Here is a 27,956-nt window from a genome sequence, read left to right as displayed (position 1 = left end):
AAATGGTATTCCAAAAATATGAAGCAATGTATTTTCTGTGCCACGAATAAACAATTCATTCTGAAACTGAATGCATATATAGTGAACTTTTTAAAATTTATTGGACACAAATAAGATGAGATTTACAGAGTAAGATGGCACTATTGAACTACTGCATGCAATCTTTTAAATGTAAAATACAGAAGAAGCGATGTCAGCTTTGAAAAAAATGGTTTCCTTTACCAGGTTTTACAACTCCTTTTATCTCTACAAAAGATTACATAAAAAGGCAAGGTAGGCGAATTCCGAGATAAATCTCGGATTAGTCAGCTATCTACAACTGATGCGTATCAGCTAGTGAGCTATTATCTCACTGGTACGAAATGGATTTTGTAGCACTGCTCGCTCAGTCTCTAATCTTCCAGCAAGTAGTTAGGATTAACTACAAGGAAGGGATCTTCGTCAAAGCTCTGTACTTCCACAGAATCTTTTAATCCTGAATGTGTGAGTTCAATTAGAATGTGATCCTGAAAGAGAAAATTTTTGGTCAGCTCATGTTTATAAAAGACCTGAAGTGCAATCATACCAAGTGCAATCAGTTTCACCTTATGCTGATTTCCAAGTAGCAATTAATATTTTGCCATCTTAGTCTTGCTTGCTATATTATGATGAATACATTCATTTTTACAACGTTGCAATTTTAAAAGTCAGAAGGAAAAAGGTGTAATTTGTATAAATGCTAACAAAACTTAACTTTGCATTTTTATATATTTCTGTTCCAAAACTCAAGACTTTCCATCAGGAGTGAAATCTAAAAATTTTCCCTACCAATTCTGTGGGCGTGGCTTAATTGGTGGGCGTGGCTTGGTGGTCAGATGACTGGGTGGGTATGGCCAATAATAAATAATAAAAATAATAAAGTATAAAAAACAATAAGATACCAAAAACCAACTTTCACTTTACACACACACGACTCACACACAATGTAAAAGCAGCTGCACTTCACACTTCACAGCCACAAAAAGCTCAAAAACCAACTTTCACACTTTACACACACACAACTGACACACACACACACACAAAATGCCACACACAGCTGAGATTTTGTGTGTTTGTGTAGTTAGAGTGAAACAATACAGAAACACACCAAATCTCAGGAAGCTGCACAAATATTTTATTTTATTATTTTATTTTATTTTATTGTGGACTTCAAATCCCAGAGTTCCTCAGCCAGCAAAGCCAGCCAGTTGATCACCGAGGAAATAGATTAGCTGAGCGATTGATTCTGTCTGGCTGAAACTGAAGCTGCTTTCCGGCTGTGGCCATGCGTTCATCAGTAATCAGGTAAGTGCCTTAGAATCTCTACTCTTACTTGTAGAAAACATGTTTTCTACAAGTAACAGTACAAGTAAGGTTCTGCTGATGAGGAACTCAGGTGAGATCGCCAGAGGAGACTTTAATTTTTTTTTTTTTAAGTTTAAAGTCTCTGCCGATCTCAGCTGATGGGCAGGATTCTCAAAGGCTTTTTTTTTACTTTTAAAGGCATGTTTTGGCTGAAGCAAAACCGGCTTTTAAAAGAAAAAAAAAACCCTCTGCTGATGGTGTGGCTCAGCAGAGGCAGGGAGCCGGGGCCAGGGATTTTTGCTACTGGCCCTCCGAACCAGCAGCTGCTATCGCTACCGGATCACGCGAGCCGGTCCGATCTGGGAGCATTTCACCCCTGCTTTCCATTTTTTAAGAATTCTAATGTTTATCTATTCTGCCAACCTAGCAGTTTGAAAGCGCGTAAAAAATGTAAGTAGAAAAATAGGGACCACCTTTGGTGGGAAGGTGACAGCATTCTGTGCGCCTTTGGCGTTGAGTCATGCCGGCCACATGACCACGGAGATGTTTTGGACAGCGCTGGCTCCTCAGCTTTGAAATGGAAATGAGTCCCCTAGAGTTGCGAATGACTAGCACATATGTGTGAGGGGAAACTTTGCCTTTACCTAATGTTTATCTAGGAGTAAACACCAGCCTTTACACCAGGGGTATCAAACTCGATTTCATTGAGGGCTCCATCAGGTTTGATGGGGTGGGCGTGACCAACTTGCGTTACTCGTGTTAGGGGCGCCTGTGGTGGCCCGAATGGTCTGCCAGCGAAAAGGGGCTCCCTATCTCAGTTTTTGGCTGGGACAGCCCCCTGCAACACTCTGCCAGCAAAAATGGAGCTCGGGAGAGGGTTTCAGGAGGCTGTCATAGCCAAAAAAGATTAGGAGCCCGTTTTCGCTGGCAGACACACCAAGGGCCGATCCTTCGTTGTTTCCAGTATGGCCTTGTGGTCCAAATCTAAGCAACCCTTGGGCCGAATCCAGCCCATGGCCCTTGAGTTTTGCACCCCTACTTTATACCATAACTCACAAATTTGATCCTGTTAACTCAGTGGCACATTATCAGTATAAAATGCTTTATGTGGTCCTTTACATATTTAAATACAAACCCATTTAACTGACAATTGCCTTGCTTAGCAACATAAATTTTGGTCCCTGTTCTGACTCTAAGTCAAGGATAAATAAACTTTATTTATATCAATGAAGTTTATTGATTATTACAAGTAGTCCTTGACTTAAGAGTCACAATTGGGACCAAAATTTCTGTTGCTAAGCAAGGCAATTGTTAAGTGAGTCATGCCCTATTTTACAATCTTTTTTGCCACGGTCGTTAAGTGAACCACTGCCATCATCTTCATCATCAAATCTTTATTTGGTCAGACCAGCATGGTGAGCAACTGTAGTTGTTAAATGAATCACATTAACAAAAGTTGTTAAACAAATCTGGCTTCCCCATTGATTGCTTGTGGGAAGCCAGCTGGAAAGGTTGCAAATGGGGATCACATGACATGATGCTACGTCATATATATGTTGATTGCTAAGCACCCAAATTTCAATCATGTGACCATGGGGATGTTGCCATTTGTCTAAGTGCAAGGGCCATCATAAATCACTTTTTTCAATGCTGTTAGAATTTTGTATGGTCAGAATATATATAAGGAGATCTGCATAATTTTTGTGTTCAAACAGAACCCAAGGCCCTGGAGTCTCTGTATACATACATAGTGCGTAAGACGATGAATTACTCTTTCAATTACTTTCTTTTTATTGATGAGTTCTTCTTCAGAGTCTATTTCAGATTCAATTTCCTTTAAATACCAGTTGATGAGCTCACTCTTTTTTAAGGCAGCATCATCATTTTCTGCAATCAGGAGAAAATATTTTTATAAACGTTATGTTAATAATACATTTGACAGTTATGTAATTTTAGCATACTTTATATTCACATCTTAATTATCTTTATATCCTTGTAAAGTCTGATAAAATGCTGTAACTCCATGGCTAAGCAAGTTTATGGCTGACATGAAAACCGCATTTTGTACAAGGTCCCTCCCTGCACGGGAACTGAATAGATACATATCACAAAAGGAAAACACTCAAAAAAAGCAGTGCATTGTAAATAAAGCTTTTTGCACAGCGATCTGAAACTTTTAAGTCATCTGCACTCTGAACGTTATTCATGTAGAATTCTTTTTCTCTACCATCATAGCAACAGGATTGTTTGAAATATTGCAGGCACCCAGAGGTAGGATGGAGAGGTGAATTCTCTTAAATAATGGGACTGGGATGTATGCAGTTACTCAAAATATACAAAAATGGGCAACTATGCCTATATCTATAGTGTCATGGAGTTTTTCCTGTAAAGATGGCAATTTCAGGGTAATTGGAACTCTCAGCTTTGAGCAGCGTTGTTGATCTAGATCTATCTCATGAATTGTCTTGTTCTAACTATCTAGAACTATCCAATTTCATTGTCCCGGATCAATAACCATACACATCTGAAAAAAGGATTATAATATATCTGTTCTATCAGGATTTATATTTAAAAATCTTCATTCCTATCAGAGATGAAGGAAATTTGCATATGTTCTAACATCATTTGTCCAATGAAGGGCAGATCTTAGAAGTGGGGGATCCTTGCTTCCCGAGGATAATCTGTCCTTACCTTCTTCAGATCTCCTTAGATGCATTACAATGAGGTTAGAGATTCTTTGATATTCAGGAAAACTAAGTCTCAGAGAAGCCTTTGGTGCCACATCTTTATTTGAATCATCTACAAGGTCACTGGTACCATTTACTAAGCCATTAGTAAGTACATTGTCTTCCTCTCCTTGAAAGCATAAACAATTTTCATGCATTAGGCTGGAATTGATAAACCACGGCGAAACTTTATCAAGAAATGAATTGGATTAATGAGTTTCCTGCTTCATTCATTCAAAATAAACACTCACAAGCATAACAATTGTCTATTTATCAAGTCATTTTCTCCAAAGCTTCTCTTATCATTCCTTGCAATAGGAAGGAATAATGCCTATGCTGGTTTGGGAAACTTATTTTGAGAGGTTGAGGATTTCAAACTTGCTTTGGTTCAACCCTCCCACAACACCCCTTTTTTGAAGATTTTAAATGGCTATGAAAGAATGTAAACCTGGTCCCAGGTTTGATGAATGAACTGTAAAAGAAGCAGTCATAAAAAACAACTTATTTCTGGGAAAGAAGAAAAGGGTGAGAAAGAATCTCAAACTAACCCAGGTTTGATTTTGTTTTACGAGTTGAACAAAACAGATAGGTTTTCAAGATTCTGTTATTATACCCTACCACAATGAAGGCATTCCTGAAATCCTTGCTGTTCCTATTCCTTGACCTTGCCTATCTCAAAGGGTTGACCCTGGCAAGGCAATATGAGTTATATCCTCCTAGATTTTTTAAAAATTTTTTTTTGCCCTTCAGGATGATTTATCTTTGTAACCATGTACTTTATGGGCCTTTTTTTGTGATCTTGGAATCCCTTCTAACCATAATTGTTGAAAATTGATGGCAGTTTCTTTTTTTCCTGAGGTGGAAAAAGGATGAAATCTGTGGTCAAAATCCTAAATAGCTAAAAAAAATAAAGACCTCCCCATCCCCAATGATTACAAATTACTCTATTTATTTTGTGTGCTTCAGTTTCCTCAATATTGTGTTGATCAATTGTGTTGTAAATGTTGTACCTTGATGAAGGTATCTTTTCTTTTATGTACACTGAGAGCATATGCATCAAGACAAATTCCTTGTGCGTCCAATCACACTTGGCCAATAAAATTCAATTCAGTTCAGTTCAGTTCAGTTCTATTCTATTCTATTTTATTTTAGTCTATTCAATATATGTATTTTTTTGCCCCTTGGGCACAAGAAAAGAGATCTTTACCAGAGCTGTTTGAAAACATTCAGTGGGAGCATTATTTCCCTTCATGCAACAGATTCTTTCCAACAAAAATATTCACTGACTCCTTTCTGCAACTATACAGGTTTGGAGACATTGTCTTGACTCCAAACTAAAAATTATCCTAGCTAGATTTGTTTTTGGCACAATTTTCTCATACTATCATATTTTTCAGACTATAAGACATATCGGAGTATAAGATGCACCAAGATTTCGAAGAGGTAAACAAGAAAAAATAAGTTTTGCGAAAAACGGGACGTGCAGGTTTGGGAGGCCTGCAGAGTGCTCCTGGGGGCTGGGGAGGGCAGAAACGTGACATGTGGGAGGTTTGGGAGGCCAAAAATGCCCCCAATATTTTGCAAAAACGAGGGCATTTTTGCCGTCCCAAACCCCCAGGAGCACTCTGCAGGCCTCCCAAACCCTCTGCACATCCTGTTTTCGCAAAAAAGGGACACACAGGGCAGGGTTTCAGGAGGCCAAAAATGGCTGTATTAGGTGTATAAGACACACCAACATTTCCACCCTCTTTTTTGGGGAAAAGGTACATCTTATACTCTGAAAAGTACGGTAACTCAGAAATTAGCCCAACATTCAATGAGTCTTACTCCCAGGTAAATGAGTAAAAAGCTCATACAAAGTGCTGCAATAAATCTCTCTTGACATTTCACAATAGGCATGATGAAATAATGAAGATATATAGAAAAAAGTTGAACCAAGTACGCATTCAACTAAAAGCCTTTTTAAAATAAAAGGCTTCCTAAATTATCACTTAAAGTTAGTTAAAATTGTACCAAGCATATCTATTGTCAAGGCATTATTAAACTTAACTGTAATAATAACTAAGTAAGATTGACTTAAAGAGGCCCAACATCACTCAAACTGGACTGGAAACAAGCAAACCCAAAGAAATAACACCCAGGTGGCCCTGCTACTTTGTCTTTTTGCCTTTGGTGGGTATGTCCTCAGTTGAAACCGACAAACACCCTGAGCTAAGACTTATCTGGAAATCACTCACTTGCAACTCCATCCTGGTCCTCAGGCTCTTCAACTGATTGTTCTTCATCTTGGTCTAAATTGATATCTGGAGTTTCAACTCGGATGATAGATTTGTTCAATAATCTGAAAGCTTCCTTCACGTGTTTTGGATGAACCTTGTAAGAACATTTAGGGAGATTCAAAGGAAAGGATTTTGCTTTGTGTGTGTAGTATACTCCTGCACAAGTTTTACATATAAAGCATGGAAGAACACAACTGCTACCACAGATGCGAGTCCCTGGCTCACCAGGTGCTGATGAGGGCTCCCCAAGGCTGCTGAGAACTGGAGTCAAGCAACAGCAGAAGAGACACAGATTGTTCTTCTCTGAGGCTTATTAATCCCTCTTTTTGGCAAGGAATAGAAAGAATGACACTAGATTTACTGTCAAAGCCAAAGCTTTTTATATACACAAAAGAAGGTACATAAAATTACTCAATATGATACTTTTAATGAAGTTGGTACAGCACTGCACAATCTTGAATTACGAAATTGTTCAAGAATTAAAGACTTCCTTGGTATAGACATACCCTTTCAGGTAGTCCTCGACTTACGACCACAACTGGAACCAGAATTTCCATTGCTAAGCAAGGTGGTTAAGTAAGTCATGCTCAGTTTTACAATCTTTTTGCCACAGTTCTCAAGTGAATCATTTGGCCATTAGGTAAATCCTACTTCCTCTACTGGCTTTTGCTTGTTGGAAGCTGGCTGGGAAGGTCACAAATGGTGATCACTATGACCCCGGGACACTGCAAATAGCAATAGCACTTAAATTTATATACTGCTTCACAGTGCTTTACAGCCCTCTCTAAGCTGTTTACAGGCATCATATTGCTTCCAACCATTTGGTTCCTCATTTTACCAATTTCAAAAGGATGGAAGACTGAGTCAACATTGAGCCAGTCAGGATTGAACTCCTGGAGTGAGCAGTGAGTTAGTCTGCAGTACTGCATTCTAACCACTGCCACCACGGCTCTTGTAAATACATGCTGGTTGACATGTGCCTGATGGTGTGACCATGAAGACGCTGTGTGTGTGAGGATTGATTGTAAATCACATTTAATGCTGTTGTAACTTTGAACGGTCACTAAAAGTGGTTTTAAGTTCAGAGCAACTTGTAATCCAATTACTGAATTAATCTATTTTCTGAGTTTGCACAATAAACTAGCTAATCACACTAAGCTGCATATGCTAATCCACACAAAGCAAACTCAAGATAAAGCTAACCATGGCTAACATACTGAACAAATGTAGCTGTTCGATTTGCAGCTAACCTAATTAAGGGTGTGCATGAACACAAACTTGCAGATTGTTGTTTAAGTTGTACTTTTTGAATTCTTATGTTGTCTCTTAAAACTATTCTTACCAAAATTAGAAATGGATAAGAAAGCACCAGGCCACTTAAAACTGAAAACTTTATAGATTTTTCAACTTGAATTCTTGCAATCCAACAATACACCTATGCAAATATTAGATAGATCGTATGATTAATTGCTGAACATTTGGAGTTTAAACAAGAGGCAGCATATAATTTGGGATCCAAAGAAAAGCAGGGGACAGTTGACAGTCCTACTGATAGGAAGCCATGATGGAAATGCAGGGGTTGTAGGGTCAGATTGCAAAGTTGAAAAATGAATCCAAAGAATAAATTGGCAAATCACCTCCATTCTGCTATCCAAAAACCTATGCAGATGCATCTGGGTACTCACTGCACTAACCATAAAATTTTCCAGCAAATGCCTTATTGTCAAGTATGGTATATGCTAGCGATCCCCAATCTTTCTGGCTCTGCACAGTGGTGGAGTTGACAGCAAGGAGGAGATGGTTTCGTGTGTACACGCTGCTTTCAGAAATGCAGCTTTGTGCATGCGCACTCACCCACCACTTCTGTGGCTCAGTTCCTAACAGGCTGTGGCTTGGCAGCTGGCCACAGACAGGAGGTTGGGGACCCCGGTATGTGACATAAACAGGAACAAACAAAAAGACCTAAAAAAAGCAAGGAACGATCTCCCCTTTAAACTTCACCAAGTGTAGCTACCTCATCACTGCAATGCATCCGTGCCATGGCTTCCGACAATCGTATCATGCTTTCCAGTTGTCGTACTGTGATTCTCCACGATGATTTTGTGACACCAGAACCATCCCTTTGGCGTAAGCGCTTATAATGCTCGACAATAAAATCCTCTGACTCTTTAGAAATCTAGTGGGGAAAATGATGAAAGTAATAGTCTGCTCTGCTATGGTGGAATTCAGTAGAATTTCCATTTAAACTTATTGCAGAATGATATCATGGATCAAGCAAAAGAAGCCCTAACCTTTAGAGAAATTCAGGGAGTTATTTCAGCAAATTGGAAGTAAGTGCTAAAGAGCCGATATTAAAAATATACTATTTTTAAATACTAAGGAAGTTTAAAGATTCTTGTTACCTTTGGTTTAAATTGCCTGGCAAAGAGAAGGTATCTTCGGATGTCATCAAGCGTATACATACGATCAATCGATTCATCTATCCTAGAATGAAGATCCACAATGCGCCTTGCAATTGCATAATCTGTAACCTACGGAAGTATTAGGCACCATTACTAAAGGAGCAATATAATAGAAAAAACCTTGGTATGTCTAGATCTCGATTACAAATATCTTACTCTGCTAAATAATATTAACAGAAACTCCAAAAAGGGATCGTCTATGACATGACCGAATAACATCTTTATTTGGATAATGGGTTAGTTCATTTGGATTTTATGACATTGTTTTAAAATTATTATGTGATTATATTAGGTTTATACTCTGCCTTTATTTAAAATCACTCAGAGTGGTACACATAATGCTTCTGCCTCTTAATATCCCAACAATGATTGCATGAGATGGGCTGGGTGGAGAAAGAGAGCATGAAAACCCAGCTTTCTAACTACGAAACCAAAGTGGCTCTCAAAATAAATATCACGATCACAACCAAGGTACTGCATCTTTAATAACTTTTACAGAACTCTACAACCATCAGTTTCACAAATGTTTTTATTTCTCCCATTCTGCAGAATATTCTTATCACTGGCAGTAGCATCCCTCAAGAGTCCTTGGGTGGTTTTTAAAGGGAGAAAAGAAAGATAAATATAATAAAGAGAGAGTTTAATTCATCGTTTCCATCTTTTAATTTAGGTAAAAGGTTGAAAACATTGTCAAGTCAAACTTGGCTTCTGATGGATCCAAGCCATTTCATATGCCCCATGATCAGCACTTAACAAAGTATAATTCTGACAAGGTTATTCTTACTACTCCAGGTATATTAAATAATATACTTCAACTTGATAAAATTTGCATATCCTACCAATACGCTCAGAATGTTAGCATAGTGTAGGAAAACGTATTAAAATATAATGCAGCTAGTAAGTACAAAATCCCCTTTAAAATCCCCCTTATCCAGGTAAAAAAATATGTATGAAAGAACAGATTAAAAAGCACAGAATTGTATTTTATAAATTGCATATAATTTAATCTACCATATACTTGTAAATTCTGTGTTACCTCATTGCATTCATCCACAAGAATAAAGAAGAGATCAAATCTAGACATGATAGGGGCTGATAAGTTTATATTCTGTTTCAAAGACTTGGCTCTATCATAACGTCCACCGACTGGATTTGCTGCTGCCAAAATTGATGTCCTAGCATTTAAAGTGGCCTGTTAAAAAATGAAGAAAGTAAATAAAAAATATAACCCCCTCCCAAAAAAAACTTCCTGCGAAAAATAGCTAATATGCATGCGTTTATTTCATAAAGCTGATCAAACTGGGAACAATTAATAGAAAGCAAGAAGAACAAATTGTATTCTTTCCCTCTCTTATCTTTAAAGATAGATATTACTAGGTCAAGCAGACATGTTTTTGATGAATTTTGTTGGTAGATAGCAGAGGCTTCTGTTTAAGCCTTGAATCTTGTCTCAGTTAACATAAACCTACATAGCTAGCTCCATCCAGATTATGCATATCTGCCTGAAACAAAAACTGTAGCTTAAATAAAATAAGATGTTTTTAGTTCAGAGCAATTAAGGTTACATTTGTTGCCTAAACATCATGGAGCAGAGCAAAATATTATTTTCAAACAGTTTGGAGCACCAAACTCATTTTGCATTGAAAACAGTATGTTACACAAAGTTGTATGCTTGAAATGAAAAGAGCAATTCCACATCTACCCAAGGATGATTCTTGCCCAAAATTACTTCTTTCATAACGTATCATTTAAATTTATTATATTTTAATATATGGAAAACATTGGCTAGGGTCTGGTTACTTGAGAGACCTTTTATGTCCCATAATACACACCAGGCCAATTTGATCTGGCGGGTTTGGTGCAGAGGTGGGCTGTTGCTGGTTCAGAGAACCGGGAAATCGGACTGACTGGCCCCACCCCCGACCGTTTTTTGAGCCATTTTTCTGGCCCAAAAAAGGGCTGCAAGAGAAGCCAGGTGAGCCAGACCCAGACACTTCCTGGATCCCCTTGTCTCAGAAGTAGCAACCTCGCACTCTTCCCCTCTCTGCTAGCCCCTTTCTTTGCATGGGCTCTCCTCTCAACGCTAGTGGCCACCGCTGTCCCCTTCTTCCTCTCCGCTGCTGAGCGATCCTGTGCAAAGAAGGGAGCTAGCAGAGAGGAGAGTGTGAGGTTGCTGCTTCTGGGATGTGGGGACCTGGGAAGCGTCTGGATCCAGCTTACCCAGCTTCTCTTCCTCTCGCATCCAGCTTTCTCAGTCTAGCTTGACGCAGTCTCTCACTCTCTACACCCACGAACATGTTGGATCTTTCTTTCTTCCTGCCCCTCCCACCGGAAACCCCTGGATTCCCTCCCCAACCCTGCCTGTCCCATACAGGTACCACCCATACAAGTGACGTAGAGTTGGCCATGCCTACTCAGTCACATGGACACACCCCCACAGCCAGTCATTAGGGCAGAGAACAGATTGTTAAAAAATTTGGAGCCCACCACTGGTTCCTTGGATTAAACAAGGTTATCTATTCGGACTCCATAAACATGATTCCTCTGTAGCAGCTCCTGGAATCTGGAATGAGGTTCCCCTGAAATAGTCCGCATCCTATTGATGTTTTGAAAAGGCTGGAAGATATGCTTTTCTCCCTTAATGCTTTTGTGTGCAATCTTTGATATTGTTCATTCTTTTTCCTGCTTCTTATTGCATTTTTAAAGTGATTTTACTTGGGACTGGAGCAACATGTAAATTAATTAATGTAGCCAGACTCCAAGTGACTGATGGCTTGTACTTATGTAAAAACTGATTCTTTTATAGAACATAACCTCTCTAAATAAACAGTTTAGTCACAGAATAACATTCCAAAAAGAAATGACCAGAGTGGATCCAACTACAGAAACCTGCCAAATAATCCATACTAATCCTAAAGACTAATAATAACAATTGGTAATTCTGGCAATGAATTGTTTACCTTAACTCCAGCCTTGGTAATGGATATAGTTTGCTGTTCCATTGCTTCATGGATGGCAACTTGGTCTCTCATATCCATTTTGTCAAATTCATCGATGCAACAGACTCCCTGGGGAAGAATGCAACAGGAGGCTTGTCAATTCCCACTTCCATTACTGGGATAAATGAAATGAATGGCAATCCTTATTTGAAGCGGAAAGAATCACAATTTGGATAACGTACATTATCTGCCAACATTAGCGCCCCAGCTTCAATAACGAATTCATAGGACTCTTCGTCTTTCACCACAGCGGCAGTTAAACCAGCCGCACTTGAGGCCTTCCCACTGGTGTAGACGGCTCGGGGGCTGAATTCTTCCACGTGCCTGTTGGATCACAAAGTGGTGACTCAATGAGCAGCAACTTTACAACAGATAGCAGCAGCAGCAGCATTTAGACGTCTATAGGTAGTCCTCCAAGATATGACCGCAACTGAGCCCAGAATTTATGCTGCTAAGTGAGAAATTTGTTACGCGAGTTTTGCCTCAATTTACGACTTTTCTCACATTAGTTAAGTGAATCATTTCAGTTCTTAGTAACACGGTTGTTAAATGAATCTAGTTTCCTGATTGACTTTGCTAGTTAGAAGATCATAAAAGGGGATCACGTGTCCTTAGAACACTGCAACCGTCATAAATGTGAGTCAGTTTTCAAGTATCCGAATGTAAATCACATGACCATGGGGATGCTGCAATGGTCATAAGTGTGAAAAAAGGTCATAAGTCACTTTTTTCAGTGTGGTTGCAACTCCGAATGGTCACTAAATGAACTGTTGTACGTCAAGGACTACCTGTACACTGCCCGTAGTGCTTTATAACTGTCTCAATTCTCCTTTTACCAACCATGGAAGGCTGAGTCAATCTTGAGCCAGTCAGGATCGAACTCCAGACTGTGGGCTGAGTTTGCCTGCACTACTGCACTTTAACCACTGTGCCACCAATGCTAGGGTGACATAACTGCAAAGCATAAGACTAGAGTCTGAATAAACACTCATCAGCAGCAAAGAATAATAATCTGATAGACTTGTTTGCTGCTTTGGATTCAAATCATAAGTAGCACTCTGAGGTTTGCATGACTTAGTCCTCAACTTACAACAGCAATTAGGACCAGACTTTCCATTATTAAGAGATGTGGTCGTAAGCATGACCGCATCGCTTAGTGATGACAATCTATAGAGTTCTGGTTGTGAATTTCAGTCTTTAGATAAGGCAACTTCCTGATAGAATTTTATTTTTGAGTTTAATCATCTCTTCAAAACTTTGCACAGCTGTACTAATTCTAAGTCAGGCAGATGTTTCCTAAAAAGACCAAAGTAGATAATACTTGGAAGCAAACATTTGCAAGATTTCATTATATCTTTTCATTTGTGTGTAAAAGAATGTTGCAACAATTGTACTCCACTGAATATTTGTTTAAAAGGTTAGCAATACAGCATAATCTTTTCAACTTTGTCAAAAAATTATTTCAATATATGCAGAGATCTGTAAGCCACGCTGACTGTACAGCTAACCTTGCCATAGTGTTAAGAAAAACTTACTTTAAAAACTGGCTTTTGGAAGTACTTGGATCACCAACTATGCAAACATTGATGTCACCACGTAATGAAGTGCCCTCTGTTGTTGTCTTAGGAACTCCACCAAATAGCATGAGCAAAATCCCTCGCTTTACTTCATCATTACCTAGATCACAGCAAGTGAAAGTTAGGCGTATTAAAGATTTTAGAAATACACGCATTCAAAATAAATTCCTTGGGTAAATGTATATAGATTAAAAGGCAATTTACTCTCCAGCTATTGTGATGTTGACCTTAAACAATGCTCAAAACTCATTGCTTATAACTGAGCAGCATCAACCAGGTCAAAGAATCATAGGAAATTCTCCACATTCATTATTTCATCCCATCTTTACAAGATGTACAGAACATGACCAAGAAGCATTACACTGGAACATTATGTCATAAGGCTTCCTTATAGCCTGTAATCTAGAGCCTTAACTTGACTTTAGACTGCTTATTGTATAATTTGTGTGCTTTGAGTTTGTTTTTGATTCCTGATAACAGGCAGGTTAAGCCCCTGAAGTTTTCATGGCAAGATTTTCAGAAATGGTTTGCCCTTGCTTCCTTCCTAGGGCTGAGACAATGTGACTGGCTCAAGATCATTTAAGTGGCTTTATGCCTAATGTGGGTCTAGAACTCAGTCTCCTAATATATAGCCTGGTCCCTTAAATGCTAGACCAAACTAGCTATCTACTGCATGATATACATATATATTCCTTGGCTCTACCCAGTGTATAGAATCTACTAAGACCTCAAAAACTGTGGATGTTTTGTGCATGATAAATAGCTACAATAATTGTTTAAAATATTTGAAGAAGAAAAAATCTACACCTGATTTCCAACAAGAACAGTAGCCTGTGTCATTTATAAACATTTTGGTTTTTTAAACAAGGGATAAGGAAGAAAAATTTTGAGCAATTTGACGACTTTAGGAACTATGTGAATGATGTGGTTTTTGATGCCTTTCCCCCCCCTTCCTTTAACGTTATTCACATTATTAGTCTAGTCATATATATGTAAACATGTTTAAATGTATTTTTCTGTTATTTCATTTGTTATAATAAACTATACTATAGATATATGTTATTTTATATCTTTCTAGGGCACTGAATATAACTATTTGTAAAGAGAAGTCCTTTCTGGGGAAGAGGTTAAAAACCAACAAAACCTTTCAGAGAAAGATTGGAGGAGACAAAATTATTTTCACTAATGAACACGTTATTATGAACCATCTCTCACTATGTTTTCGAGCAGGGGTCTCCAACCTTGGTCCCTTTAAGACTTGTGGACTTCAACTTCCAGAGTTCCTCAGCCAACTTTGCTGGCTGACAGACTCTGGGGGTTGAAGTCCACAAATCTTAAAGGGACCAAGGTTGGAGACCCCAATCTCCAGAAGGAACTTTCGAAAGGACTGGAGGGGGGGGGGGAGGGAGGGAATAATAAAATTTGTCTCCTCCATTCAGGTCCATTCTAGATTCAGCCCATTATCTCTAAAATATGCCTAAATCAGAGAATAATCATGGTTCAAAAAGAGTCTATATTGGACTGCTGACACAAGATAGTTTAACATGCCAATGTTGCCTTCAGTTAAAATAAGCAATTTAAAATAATCTGTGAAACAAAGTCCAAGTTTATCATTTTGTTATTAAAGTGCAGAGGTTACTTGATAAGCAAAGAGATGACGAGGTATACAGATTAAAAGATTATGGCAAACCTCTGAGTCCTTTCTCCCTTCAATATCTATGGGGATTCTCGGTCATCCAGGTCATGGTTATCCCAAAGGTGCTTTTTTTCCAAGAGGCCACTGGACTTTCTGGTTTTTCTTTGAAGACGTTTCGCTTCTCACCCAAGAAGCTTCTGTTCTGACTGGATGGTGGGGAATGGAAGGATTTATACTCCTTGCAGACAACTGGTCATTTGCATTCTTTTAGCGGGTCACTAAGTTCACCTGGAGGTTTATCTGTGTCATCAGAGTCACCTGAGTGGTGCAAATTGGTGTGGAGCCTTCTTGGAACTGTTGAAAGGACTGTGTTGTAGACTAGAGATAGATGATGATGTCATAACTCTCCCCCTGAGGGCTGTTCAATTCTGACATAGACGGCCTCTTTAATCCCAAAATTGAATGGCCCTCTCTCAACAGAGGGGGAGGGATACAACATCATCTATCTCCAATCTACATCCTTTCAACAGTTCCAATGTACACCGTTGGAACTCACACCCATTTTACACCACTCAGGTGACCCTGAGGACAGAAATAAACCTTCACTAAAAGAATGCAAATGGAATAGAATAGAATAGAATTCTTTATTGGCCAAGTGTGATTGGAAACACAAGGAATTTGTCTTGGTCCATATGCTCTCAGTGTACATAAAAGAAGAGAAAGATACCTTCATCAAGGTACAACATTTACAATACAAATGATGGTCATAGGGTACAATTTAACACTTAATGATAATCATAGGGTACAAATAAGCAATCAGGAACAATCAATATCAATATAAATCATAAGGATTACCAGCAACAAAGTTACAGTCATAAGTGGAAAGAGATTGTAGAAAATACCCAGCTGTCTGCAAGGAGTATAAATACTTCCATTCCCCACCATCCAGTCAGAGCTGAAGAAGTTTCTTTTGATGAGAAGCAAAACTTCCTCAAAAAACCCCAGAAAACCAGTTACCTCTTGAAAAAAAAAAACAACACTTTTGGGTTCTCCCTCTGATGGATTGCCAGCCACTTCAAACACAGGCATGTGCATGTATCTGAAGCCTGTATTATTTTCTGGATCCCAAACACACTACCACACACAAAAAAAGACTCCTAACAATTAATTGTTCTGATCACTTCAGAAGAGATAATATTTATTATTATTATTATTTATTTGATTTTTATACCGCCCTTCTCCCGAAGGACTCAGGGCGGTGTACAGGCAGAATAAAACGAAACAATACAAAATACAATTAAAACGGAATTTAAAAAACTTATTTAAATTAGCCTGAAAATTTAAAAATTTACCATAACTAAAAACCCCTTTTAAAATTAATAAAATTTAACATTTAAAATTCAATTTAAGCCAGCCCCGCGCGGATAAAAAGGTGTGTCTTCAGTTCGCGGCGGAAAGTCCAAAGGTCAGGTATTTGGCGTAAACCTGGGGGAAGCTCGTTCCAGAGTGTGGGAGCCCCCACAGAGAAGGCCCTTCCCCTGGGGGCCACCAGCCGACATTGTTTGGTGGACGGCACCGAGAAGTCCCTCTCTGTGAGAGCGTACGGGTCGGTGGGAGGCATGTGGTAACAGCAGGCGGTCCCGTAAGTACCCAGGCCCTAAGCATTTATGGAGAGTTCCAGATTAGAGTTTATATAATTCTTTTGAAAGCTTTCCAAATAATTTTAAGATCTTACCATGTATGGTGGGAAAGAGGCTCGTACAAAGGTTATGGTACAGGTTTTTATCTTGGCTCATTTCAAATACTTTTTCCCATTCCATTACAGACATCTGATTTTTAATGCTTTCTGCAGTTTGTTCCTCATCTCGAAGTTCTTTGCCTCCAAACTAAGATTAAGACAAAATAACACAAATTCAAAATGCTGCAGAAAGTAATTCAAGAAAATTTAAATCTAGAGGCAGAGAAGTACTCATCAAGTCAAGAGAAAAAAAAATTATGGATTGTGTTATTCCCCCATGAATAATTTTTAAAGTGAAATGACAGTGAAGAATGTGTGAGCTCAGAGCACAGGTGGCAGAACAATCCCCAAATTAAAACAACTTCTATGTGCAGAAAGCCAATGTATCAGGGGAAGAAATCTTCTAGGGAAAAGTTATTGCTGATTTTGCAGTCAGTACCTATAGAAGCAGCTGCAGCAGCCCGGCAATTCTACCCCCTCATTCTTATGCTGGACAACTTGGTGAAGACACACCCAGAGCTCTACTTTAAATCGGGCAAATTTGAATGCAATGCATTTAAAAATAAATATTGCATGAATATTTTTTTTTGGGGGGGAGGGGGGCTAATTATTTAACACATACTATTATCAAAACAAAAAATGTTTAGGTAAAAAAACTTTCAACATTCAGTAAGAGGGAGTAGAACAATAATAAAATCCCACAACTGGCTTCTTTAAAATGATCCTTGCTGTTATTTTTCCCTTAGTAAGACTCACCCTAGGATTTGTTGGGGCCACGTAACAGGCTAGAAAGACCAATTTGTAGGACAAATCTCTGACTCCAAGTGCCCGAAGACCTCGGATGCCTTCAGTTTCATAGCCTTCTTTTCCAGTCACACGAGAACCAGTTTCTGCTCGTACACCTATAAAATTAGGACTTTGAGAGTTCTGCTCAGAGAATACATAGGTATATTGGGGAAAACAAACTCAGCTACCCACACATATCCTTCTAAAGCAGGGGTCTCCAACTTTGGCAACTTTAAGCCTGGCGGACTTCAACTCCCAGAACCCCCCAGCCAGCAAAGCTGGCTAGGGAATTCTGGGAGTTGAAGTCCGCCAGGCTTAAAGTTGCCATGGTTGGAGACCCCTGTTCTAAAGAACTGAAGAGGACATTGGGCAGGCTACTATCAGAGTCCCAATTCATGCTTCATATTAAGTCGTGGATAGCTTTAACCATAGGTCACTGAACTAGCCACAGGGACCAGGATTCATACAGAGCGCTAAGCTAAACTCCATGAAAGTTTAATATATCTAATCCTTGAAAGAATCTATGATTCTAGAGCAGAATAATAGCAAAGCAGCCGTCTTGATGTGGCCATTTTAAAAATCAGGCAGTGCAGATACTTGATGATTGTTCAAACTTCCGCCAGATTTCTGCAGGAGGTACTTACAACCTGGGCCCAAAGGTTGACACCCCCTGTGGTCACATGATATCTCAGATGCTTAGCAACCAGCCTACACATACAACTGTTTGCAGCATTTCAGTCATGTGATGTTTCTGCTTTTGCTGAAAATCTCTCCATTTACTTACGTTTTCAGCATTAACTGGCTCATAGCGAACCATTGGTTTGCTTAACAACTGCAGTGTTCACTTTATGACCACTATCTTGGTTTAACTGCCATATATATATATACACATACACATACACACACACACACACATTCACGTGATTTATGACTGTCATGACTTACGACTAATGATGAGTAGGCTCCATTAAGGTCATAAGTCAAGGATTACAAGTAATTATGTGATTCCTAACCTGCAACTGAAAGCAACGTATTTTAAGACTACAGGTAGTTCTCGACTTACAAGTTCACTTAGTGACTGTTTGAAGTTACAACGGCACTGAAAAAAATGACGTATGACAGTTTTTCACAATTACCAGCGTTGTAGCATCCCCAGTCACGTGGCCAAAATCCAGACACTTGGCAAATGACTCATATTTATGACAGCTGCAGTGTCCCGAGGTCATGTTACCACCGTTTGTGACCTTCTGACAAAGTCAATGGGGAAGCCAGATTCACTGAACAGCTGTGTTACTAACTTATCACCTGCAGTGATTCACTTAGCAACCATGACAAAAAAAAATCGTAAAATGGGGCAAAACTCATTCAACCAATGTTTCACTTAGCAACAGAAATTTTGGGCTCAATTGTGGTCGTAAGTCGAGGAGTACCTGTATATCATATACTAGGAATATATAAAGCATCTTCAATACTGAAGACTCTAGATAGGAGTCACCAACCTGGGGTAGACAGTTGAGATACATCTGGCACGACAATGAGAGACCCTGTGAAGTCACACTTGTCACCAGCCTGCGCTGACTCTACAGCTTCAGCACGCAAGATGACTTCGACGCTGCGAGGAATGCTCCCCCGAGGCAATTCAGCCTGGGTTTCTTGAATGCGAACCTGGGAAGACAGGAAAAAGACCTTCAAATGCCTGACCTTAGCATGATTAAAAATTAAACCTGAACATTTCTAGCATACAGACTTGGAAACAAACAGACGCTTGTGTTTTATACCAAACTGGCGTGTAGCTAAGGAAGTTCTAAAAGAAAGCAAAAGGAAGATCATTAAACAGATTCCCTTTAACTTCTGAACTAGAAAAACAAGAAACCTTAGGAGACATAACGCTAGAAAAGCAAGTTTGTTTTTATCCTTGGTTATGGCAAAAAGCAGAAATAAGATATTGGGTGTGTGTGTGTTATTAAAACAACAAAGAAAATAGAAATTTCATAAATAAGCATTAAAATAGATACATGAATTGACTAAGTTGGTGTTAATGCACTTTTTTTGATAACTACAATCTTATAATTTGTGAAAAGCAAAAACGTGCATACGATAGCTAAAAGTATTGTGCCAACAACTCTACCTTTCTAATAAGTTATAAAATCCACTAAATTCCACTAGAGTTCCAGTATTAATTCAGATATAGTATAATCAGCGAGCTGTTAAGGCAGGCTTGTGAAGATCATACTGTTCCCCCTTTGAATCAGGAGTCTCATGCTTCACTGCACCAGCAATGAGAAGATTAGAGGGGAAATAAGATGTGGCAAAAGGACAGAAAAGACAGGAAGAGGCACTAGTATTTTGTTCACATAGTACCTCAAGTTCACATATTGAAGTACAGGTAATCCTCGGTTTATAAATCATCAAAAGTTATGATGGAACACAAAAATGGGACATCACCCGAATGAGAGGTTCTGACATTGGCTCCCCACTGCAATCATGTTACTGCATCTTGGGCACTTGGCAACAAACTCGCATTTATGGTTATTTGAGTAACAGAATAACAGAGCTGTAAGGGACCTTGGAGGTCTTCTAGTCCAACACCCTGCTCAAACAGGAGACTCTATGTCATTTCAGACAAATGGTTGTCCAATCTCTTCTTAAAAACTTCCAGTGATGGAGCACCCACAACTTTTCAATGCAAGTCGTTCCACTGTTAAATTGGAAATTCCTCACTGTTAGGAAATTTCTCCTTAATTCCAGGTTGCTTCTCTCCCTGATTAGTTTCCATCCATTGTTTCTTATCTTGCCTTCTGGTGCTTTGGAAAATAGGCTGACCTCTTCATGGCAGCCCCTTAATGATTGGAACATGTCACCCCTATACCTTCTTTTCACTTGACTCAACACACCCAATTCCTGCAACCGTTCTTCATGTTTTACTCTCCAGGCCCTTAATCATCTTAGTTGCTCTTCTCTGCACTCTGCTCTAGAGTCTCAGCAACTTTTTAAATAATGTGGTGACCAAAACTGGATGCAGTATTCCAAGTGTGGTCTTACTAGGGCTTTATAAAATGGTACTAATACTTCAAGTGATCTTGATTCTATCCCTGTTTAGGCAACCCAGGATTGCATTAGCTTTTTTTGGCGGCTGAAGCACGCTGCTGGCTGATATTTAACTGACTGTCCATTAGAACGCCAAGATCTCTGTCACAGTTTCTGCTATTAAGCCTCGTTTCACCCAGTCTATATGTGTACTTTTGGTTTTACTTGCGTCAAGTATAAAACATAACTTTTCTCTACATTTTACACACTTTATTACCATCATGACTTATGACTAAATTTGTGGACTCTATTACAGTTGCAAGTTGAAGACTTCCTGCAGCCTGCAGCTTGAGAAACTGATCTGAGAATAGCACACTAAAGGCAGCAATTCCAACAACAATACCTTTTGGAAGTCAACAAACCGGGATCTGTTTGTATCCAGAAGAAATCGCTTCCTATTGGCACAGACTGGGTTTCTACAGATGTTCGGCTGTGTGTACTTGAACTGCTGCTCCACGTCTTTTATCACCGTCTGGCAATCCAGACAGAGAAAAGTTCCACTGACAAGCTCTGGGTGAACAGGGTGGGTGCGAACTACCTGTCCACTAATACGCATGAGGGATCCGATGCGGGCTGACGTCATTTCTCGAATTCTTTTCAGGAAATAAAAGTCAGATTTAAAAACTTTTCATCTTTTACACACAAGTCAGAAAACCAGATTACAATTAACCAGCTGATTGTGGCCTATTGTTTTTTTATGGAACGGTAGCCTTGGCAAGTACAAGGCTTTCTGTAACTAAGAAAAGAATGTTCCTGCTGTGCTATGGCTGTGCTGACGTCTGTGACATTAGCAGTAGAACTTAATCAACCCCTTATAGAACTATTGGCCAGGAACATCATGTGTAGAATTTTCACTATGCTCCACTTAGCTTTTAAAATGGGTTGGATAAGTCATCTTTATTAAATCCTGTACAAATTTCAGATGAAAAATTGCACAAGTGCAAGACTAATTAGATAAGCTGTATGAAACCTGACACTATCTTTTATATACCTGATAGAAAACAAATATTACAAAAGTATTTTATTTATTTGTTTACGGGTGCTCAGAAATATAACCAAACATAGGCAAGGAATAAAAACAATCCAGATCAAACTAGGCCAATTCACCATTCAGGCAAATAGTTACACTAACACTGTCCCAGAGGCTTAATGAAACCACCAAGTCATTACAAGCTTTCTGAAAGTCAAACAGATAGAGGTATGCAAATATCTGAGAGGGAAATATCTCAGAAGAGTAGTGATTGAATAGGCATGCGTCAATGGTCCCTATATGACAGTCTGTAAATGAAGGGACATGTAGTAAGCTCATATTTTTGTGTCTTAGCAGGTGATCATAATGTTACACAGGTTAACAAAACACTCCTTCTGCTTATTTAGAGGCAAATTGCCTAGATTTGCCAGCAGTCTTTGCGGACTGTATTTTTCAGAGTATAAGTCGCATCTTTTCCCCCCTAAAAGGGGGTGAAAATTTGGGTGCGTCTTATACATAAATGTAGCCTCACCTTTCCACTGGCCCCCACACTTTGGCCTCTGCCTCCCAGCAATTTACCTCCTTGCAGCAAGCAGCAAGAAGAAACATGTCACCCCTATACCTTCTTTTCACTTGACTCAACACACCCAATTCCTGCAATCGTTCTTCATGTTTTACTCTCCAGGCCCTTAATCATCTTAGTTGCTCTTCTCTGCACTCTGCTCTAGAGTCTCAGCAACTTTTTAAATAATGTGGTGACCAAAACTGGATGCAGTATTCCAAGTGTGGTCTTACTAGGGCTTTATAAAATGGTACTAATACTTCAAGTGATCTTGATTCTATCCCTGTTTAGGCAACCCAGGATTGCATTAGCTTTTTTTGGCGGCTGAAGCACGCTGCTGGCTGATATTTAACTGACTGTCCATTAGAACGCCAAGATCTCTGTCACAGTTTCTGCTATTAAGCCTCGTTTCACCCAGTCTATATGTGTACTTTTGGTTTTACTTGCGTCAAGTATAAAACATAACTTTTCTCTACATTTTACACACTTTATTACCATCATGACTTATGACTAAATTTGTGGACTCTATTACAGTTGCAAGTTGAAGACTTCCTGCAGCCTGCAGCTTGAGAAACTGATCTGAGAATAGCACACTAAAGGCAGCAATTCCAACAACAATACCTTTTGGAAGTCAACAAACCGGGATCTGTTTGTATCCAGAAGAAATCGCTTCCTATTGGCACAGACTGGGTTTCTACAGATGTTCGGCTGTGTGTACTTGAACTGCTGCTCTACGTCTTTTATCACCGTCTGGCAATCCAGACAGAGAAAAGTTCCACTGACAAGCTCTGGGTGAACAGGGTGGGTGCGAACTACCTGTCCACTAATACGCATGAGGGATCCGATGCGGGCTGACGTCATTTCTCGAATTCTTTTCAGGAAATAAAAGTCAGATTTAAAAACTTTTCATCTTTTACACACAATTCAGAAAACCAGATTACAATTAACCAGCTGATTGTGGCCTATTGTTTTTTTAGGGAACGGTAGCCTTGGCAAGTACAAGGCTTTCTGTAACTAAGACAAGAATGTTCCTGCTGTGCTATCGGTTAAGACAATGCATATGGCTGTGCTGATGTCTGTGACTTTAGCAGTAGAACTTAATCAACCCCTTATAGAACTATCAGCCAGGAACATCATGTGTAGAATTTTCACTATGCTCCACTTAGCTTTTAAAATGGGTTGGATAAGTCATCTTTATTAAATCCTGTACAAATTTCAGATGAAAAATTGCACAAGTGCAAGACTAATTAGATAAGCTGTATGAAACCTGACACTATCTTTTATATACCTGATAGAAAACAAATATTACAAAAGTATTTTATTTATTTGTTTACGGGTGCTCAGAAATATAACCAAACATAGGCAAGGAATAAAAACAATCCAGATCAAACTAGGCCAATTCACCATTCAGGCAAATAGTTACACTAACACTGTCCCAGAGGCTTAATGAAACCACCAAGACATTACAAGCTTTCTGAAAGTCAAACAGTTAGAGGTATGCAAATATCTGAGAGGGAAATATCTCAGAAGAGTAGTGATTGAATAGGCATGCGTCAATGATCCCTATATGACAGTCTGTAAATGAAGGGACATGTAGTAAGCTCATATTTTTGTGTCTTAGCAGGTGATCATAATGTTACACAGGTTAACAAAACACTCCTTCTGCTTATTTAGAGGTAAATTGCCTAGATTTGCCAGCAGTCTTTGCTTACTGTATTTTTCAGAGTATAAGTTGCATCTTTTCCCCCCTAAAAGGGGGTGAAAATTTGGGTGCGTCTTATACATAAATGTAGCCCCGCCTTTCCACTGGCCTCTGCCTCCCAGCAATTTACCTCCTTGCAGCAAGCAGAAACAGCCCATTTCAGCTTCAGCACAGCCTTTGTCTCCCACCGACCCGTACGCTCTCACAGAGGGTCTTCTCAGGGTGCCGTCCGCCAAACAGTGTCGGCTGGCGGCCCCCAGGAGTAGGGCCTTCTCTGTGGGGGCAGTGACGCTCTGGAATGAACTTCCCCCTGGCCTACGTCAAGTGCCTGATCTTCGGACCTTCCGTCATGAGCTTAAAACACACCTATTTATTCAAGCGGGACTGGCATAATAATGTAGAATTTTAAATTTGGGGTTTATTAATATTTTAAAATTTTAAAATCCAAATTTTAATTTATCGGCCTTTATAATTTGCTTTGTTTTAAATGTTGTTTTAATTGTATATATTTTGTTTTATCGCTGGCTGTACACCGCCCTGAGTCCTTCGGGAGAAGGGCGGTATAAAAATTTAATAAATAAATAAATAAATAAATAAATTAGCACAAGTTGATTGTCTGTTGCATGGGCCTCCCGACTCTCAGCTGTTTCAGGCTGCAAGGATTGCCATTGCCTATTGCTGTGTGGGCCTCTGCTGCTAGATGCAAGGAGGTAAATTGCTGGGAGCAGATTTCTTTTTTCTTGTGCTATTCAAGCTATGCTGAAAATGAAAATGAATGTAAAGCAAGCTGTTTGCGGTAATGAGACAAAATTGTTGGGGGGTTCTTTTTCTTGTTTTCCTCACCAAAAAAGGTAGGTGCGTCTTAATAGTCCAGATCATCTTATACTGTTCAGGGCAATGCCAGAATGGATTCTCCTGAATTGTGGATAATCACATGCAGAAATGCCTTCAGTACCAAATTACTATTCCCTTGTTAAATAACACTGTAAAAGTGACAATTTAATCATTAAGATTCTTACTTGTGCCTGGTAGGTAAATCTTGGAAGGCCACATAAAAATCTTTATTAGAAGGAACATTTCCGTGATCTTTGGCAAATGTTTTTACAGCTCGACACAAGAAAGGGTACACTCTAAAATAAAAGACAGATTTGTAAGTGAAAGAATTATGTAGGTTTTTGTATCACCCTGACTCTCTGTGTATCTTATAAATTTCTGTTGCTAAGTGAAATATTTGTTAAGTGAATTTTGCCCTATTTTACAACCTTGTTACAGTTGTTCAGTGAATCACTGCAGTTGTTAAGTGAATCTGGATTCTCCTGAATTGTGGATAATCACATGCAGAAATGCCTTCAGTACCAAATTACTATTTCCTTGTTAAATAACACTGTAAAAGTGACAATTTAATCATTAAGATTCTTACTTGTGCCTGGTAGGTAAATCTTGGAAGGCCACATAAAAATCTTTGTTAGAAGGAACATTTCCGTGATCTTTGGCAAATGTTTTTACAGCCCGACACAAGAAAGGGTACACTCTAAAATAAAAGACAGATTTGTAAGTGAAAGAATTACGTAGGTTTTTGCATCACCCTGACTCTCTGTGTATCTTATAAATTTCCCTGTTGGCTTAGAAGTTTAACGAAACAGACATTTAATGCAAGTTAAGTTTACAAGCATAAATACTGAATTATTTCCCACAAGTCATAGGATTTTGTAAACCTGTTTGTTTCTATTTTTATTCAAAAGGCTGGACATTATAGGAAGCAACTGCCAAACTACCTTAAGATGCTAATGATAAATCATAATTTTTCTATAATTTTTCTTAAAGTAAGCTTTATAAGTTTTTTTTATCTGTAAAGTTAATATAGGTAGATCTCAACTAAACCACAATTGAGTCCAAAAATTCTGTTGCTAAGTGAAATATTTGTTAAGTGAATTTTGCCCTATTTTACGACCTTGTTAGTTGTTCAGTGAATCACTGCAGTTGTTAAGTTAGCAACATGGTTAAGTGAATCTGGATTCTCCATTGACTGTCAGAAGTCGCAAAAGGTAATCATGTGACCCCCAAGACACTGCAGCCATCACAAATAGCACAACGAACCAGTTGCCAACCACCTGAATTTTGTTCATGTGATCATGCAATGGACGTATGAAAAACAGTGATGTCACTTTTTTCAATGCTGTTGTAACTTTGAATGGTCACTAAACAAATGGTTGTAAATCGAGGACTACCTACCTTAAGTAATTCCCTGATTGAAAATTTTCCCATTAAAACCAAGACTATTCAGACTAGTGATCTTGAAACTACCACTTTTATAATGATTATCATCTGAACATTTTGGATACTCTTACCTATAGAACTCTTCTTGGATTGTGGTAGCAAGTTGTTGATTGAATTGCTCCAGATCTTCAAAACTTACAGTTAAGGTGTTTCTCTCTGGACGAATCAGCTCTTCTGCATCTTGCAAGTATTTAACTTCTCCATCGCTATTCTGGAATCTTTTAGGGAACAATTTTGTAGAATTATTTCCTGCCTAGCAAGTTTAATTATGCATTACCAATGTGTAGTTAATATGAAAGGATCATACTGAGACCCCCCCTCCCATTATTTAAATATTTCTGTGAATGGAAATTATTCTCAATGTAACCTTTCAAATTACAAAGTTTGACACAATTACCTCTGAAAATTAACAGATGTTTTCTCTACAAAAGTAATAAAACATTAACAAATCAATTCTGAATTTTGTAAAATAAAAAAAGGAAACATTTATTTAAGCTGTTTTTTTTCCATCTGGTGAATTAAAATCAGGAGTTCAAGGAAAAGTAGCTCATTTTGATGCAACACTGTAAAGTAACGTCAAGCAAATTTAAACCACCTTACATGTTTTAGTATATCAATAATATCAACTAAGGTTTTGTTCTTTAATAGATACATATAAAAGCCACGATACAGTCTACTTTTCATTCTCTTACTTAGAAAAGAAATGAATAAACAACTGAATTTATGTGGGGGTAAATAAGCCAGGATAGCACTGTTTAAAAAAAAAAAGTCATGTAGTACATAAATCTTCAGCTGTTTAAGAAGCAGATTGACAATTACTTCTGTTATTCATTTGTTAAAGGGATATACTCCACTATTGCTTTAACGTTGCAGGTTTTTAGCATTTCATCCTGCTTTATCCTTGAGACAAATACAAGGCACCCAGAGTACTTTTATTGTTATTTGATACATGAGATAATAAACAAGAAACTCAACATCCAGAATGTACAGTTCCTATCCTAGAACAGGGTCTACGCACATTCATATATCTAACATCAAAGATTTCTGAGAAATACAGTCAAATCCATTGAAGGGCTGTAGAAAAATACCAGGACCAGAACTGCAACCTTAGGATGCATGGAAAACAAAGATTTCCCCTCCACTTCATCACAAAAGATTGCAAGTGTATAAAACCACAAATGTCATCTCGATGAGCCAGCTTGACCTGGGCTAGAAAGCAGGAAACTGTTGAGTTCCAGTCCTGCCTTAACCATGAAAGCCAGCTGAGTGACTTCAGACAATCATTCTCTGTCAGCTCAGCCCACCTCATAGGGTTGTTGTTGCAGAGAGAACAGGAGGGGGACGGCCACCTTGGGTTATATGCAAAATAAAAATGGGATAAAGGCAAATAAAGAAAATAATAAAAAAATAAATGATATTTCTCCAGAGCTACCTGTTGGAAAGGTGCAGATTTTATAAGGAATTATTTGCATTCTGCATTATTGCATTCTGCAATAGCTCCCGCGGAATTTGAACAGCTTTACGCCAGGTGTAGTTTTTAACGCAGAGAATGCAGGAGAAATGGAGGCAAAACAAACGTCCCCCCCCCACCAAAAAAGATGCTGTTGTGTATAGAGGAGCCCACCGTCCACCACTCTGTCTAGAACCAGGGCTGTCACTCACTGTTCGAGAAAGTCCTGAAACAACTTCTGGCATTTCTCGGCCACCTCATCGCGGAGCTGTTTCTGAGCAGCGGCCAACCCAGCCTCCCCGGCGGCTACCAGATCCATCCCAGCTCCTCTCCCCTCCGATGGCTACTCGGGCAATGATGAGAATTCGCGCCACTGCTGAGC

The 27,956-nt window shown here is 38.9% G+C and overlaps 1 protein-coding gene across 2 annotated transcripts; it reads right to left on the bottom strand.

The window, feature by feature from the left end:
* Positions 1-71: 71 nt before the first annotated feature.
* On the bottom strand, positions 72-27,956 carry MCM6 (minichromosome maintenance complex component 6). Of its 2 annotated transcripts, XM_058193873.1 has the most exons (17): positions 27,787-27,956; positions 26,196-26,342; positions 25,268-25,378; positions 22,767-23,016; positions 19,026-19,191; positions 17,497-17,642; positions 16,738-16,888; positions 13,325-13,466; positions 11,972-12,113; positions 11,751-11,858; positions 9,827-9,982; positions 8,731-8,859; positions 8,343-8,504; positions 6,287-6,422; positions 4,015-4,179; positions 3,071-3,210; positions 72-506 (listed from the first exon to the last, which is right to left on the bottom strand). In XM_058193873.1, exons 1-17 carry the CDS (start codon positions 27,891-27,893, stop codon positions 393-395), a joined length of 2,472 nt encoding a protein of 823 aa, XP_058049856.1. In that variant the 5' UTR covers positions 27,894-27,956; the 3' UTR covers positions 72-392. The 2 variants fall into 2 exon arrangements, with proteins under 2 accessions (XP_058049856.1, XP_058049847.1); XM_058193864.1 differs by lacking the exons at positions 22,767-23,016; positions 25,268-25,378; positions 26,196-26,342; positions 27,787-27,956 and adding an exon at positions 20,957-21,204.

The sequence above is a fragment of the Ahaetulla prasina genome, chromosome 1 (assembly GCF_028640845.1).
Source record: "Ahaetulla prasina isolate Xishuangbanna chromosome 1, ASM2864084v1, whole genome shotgun sequence".
Taxonomy (NCBI): Eukaryota; Metazoa; Chordata; class Lepidosauria; order Squamata; family Colubridae; genus Ahaetulla; species Ahaetulla prasina.
Note: the sequence above shows the minus strand (reverse complement) of the source record. Positions and strands in the feature narration are given on the sequence as shown.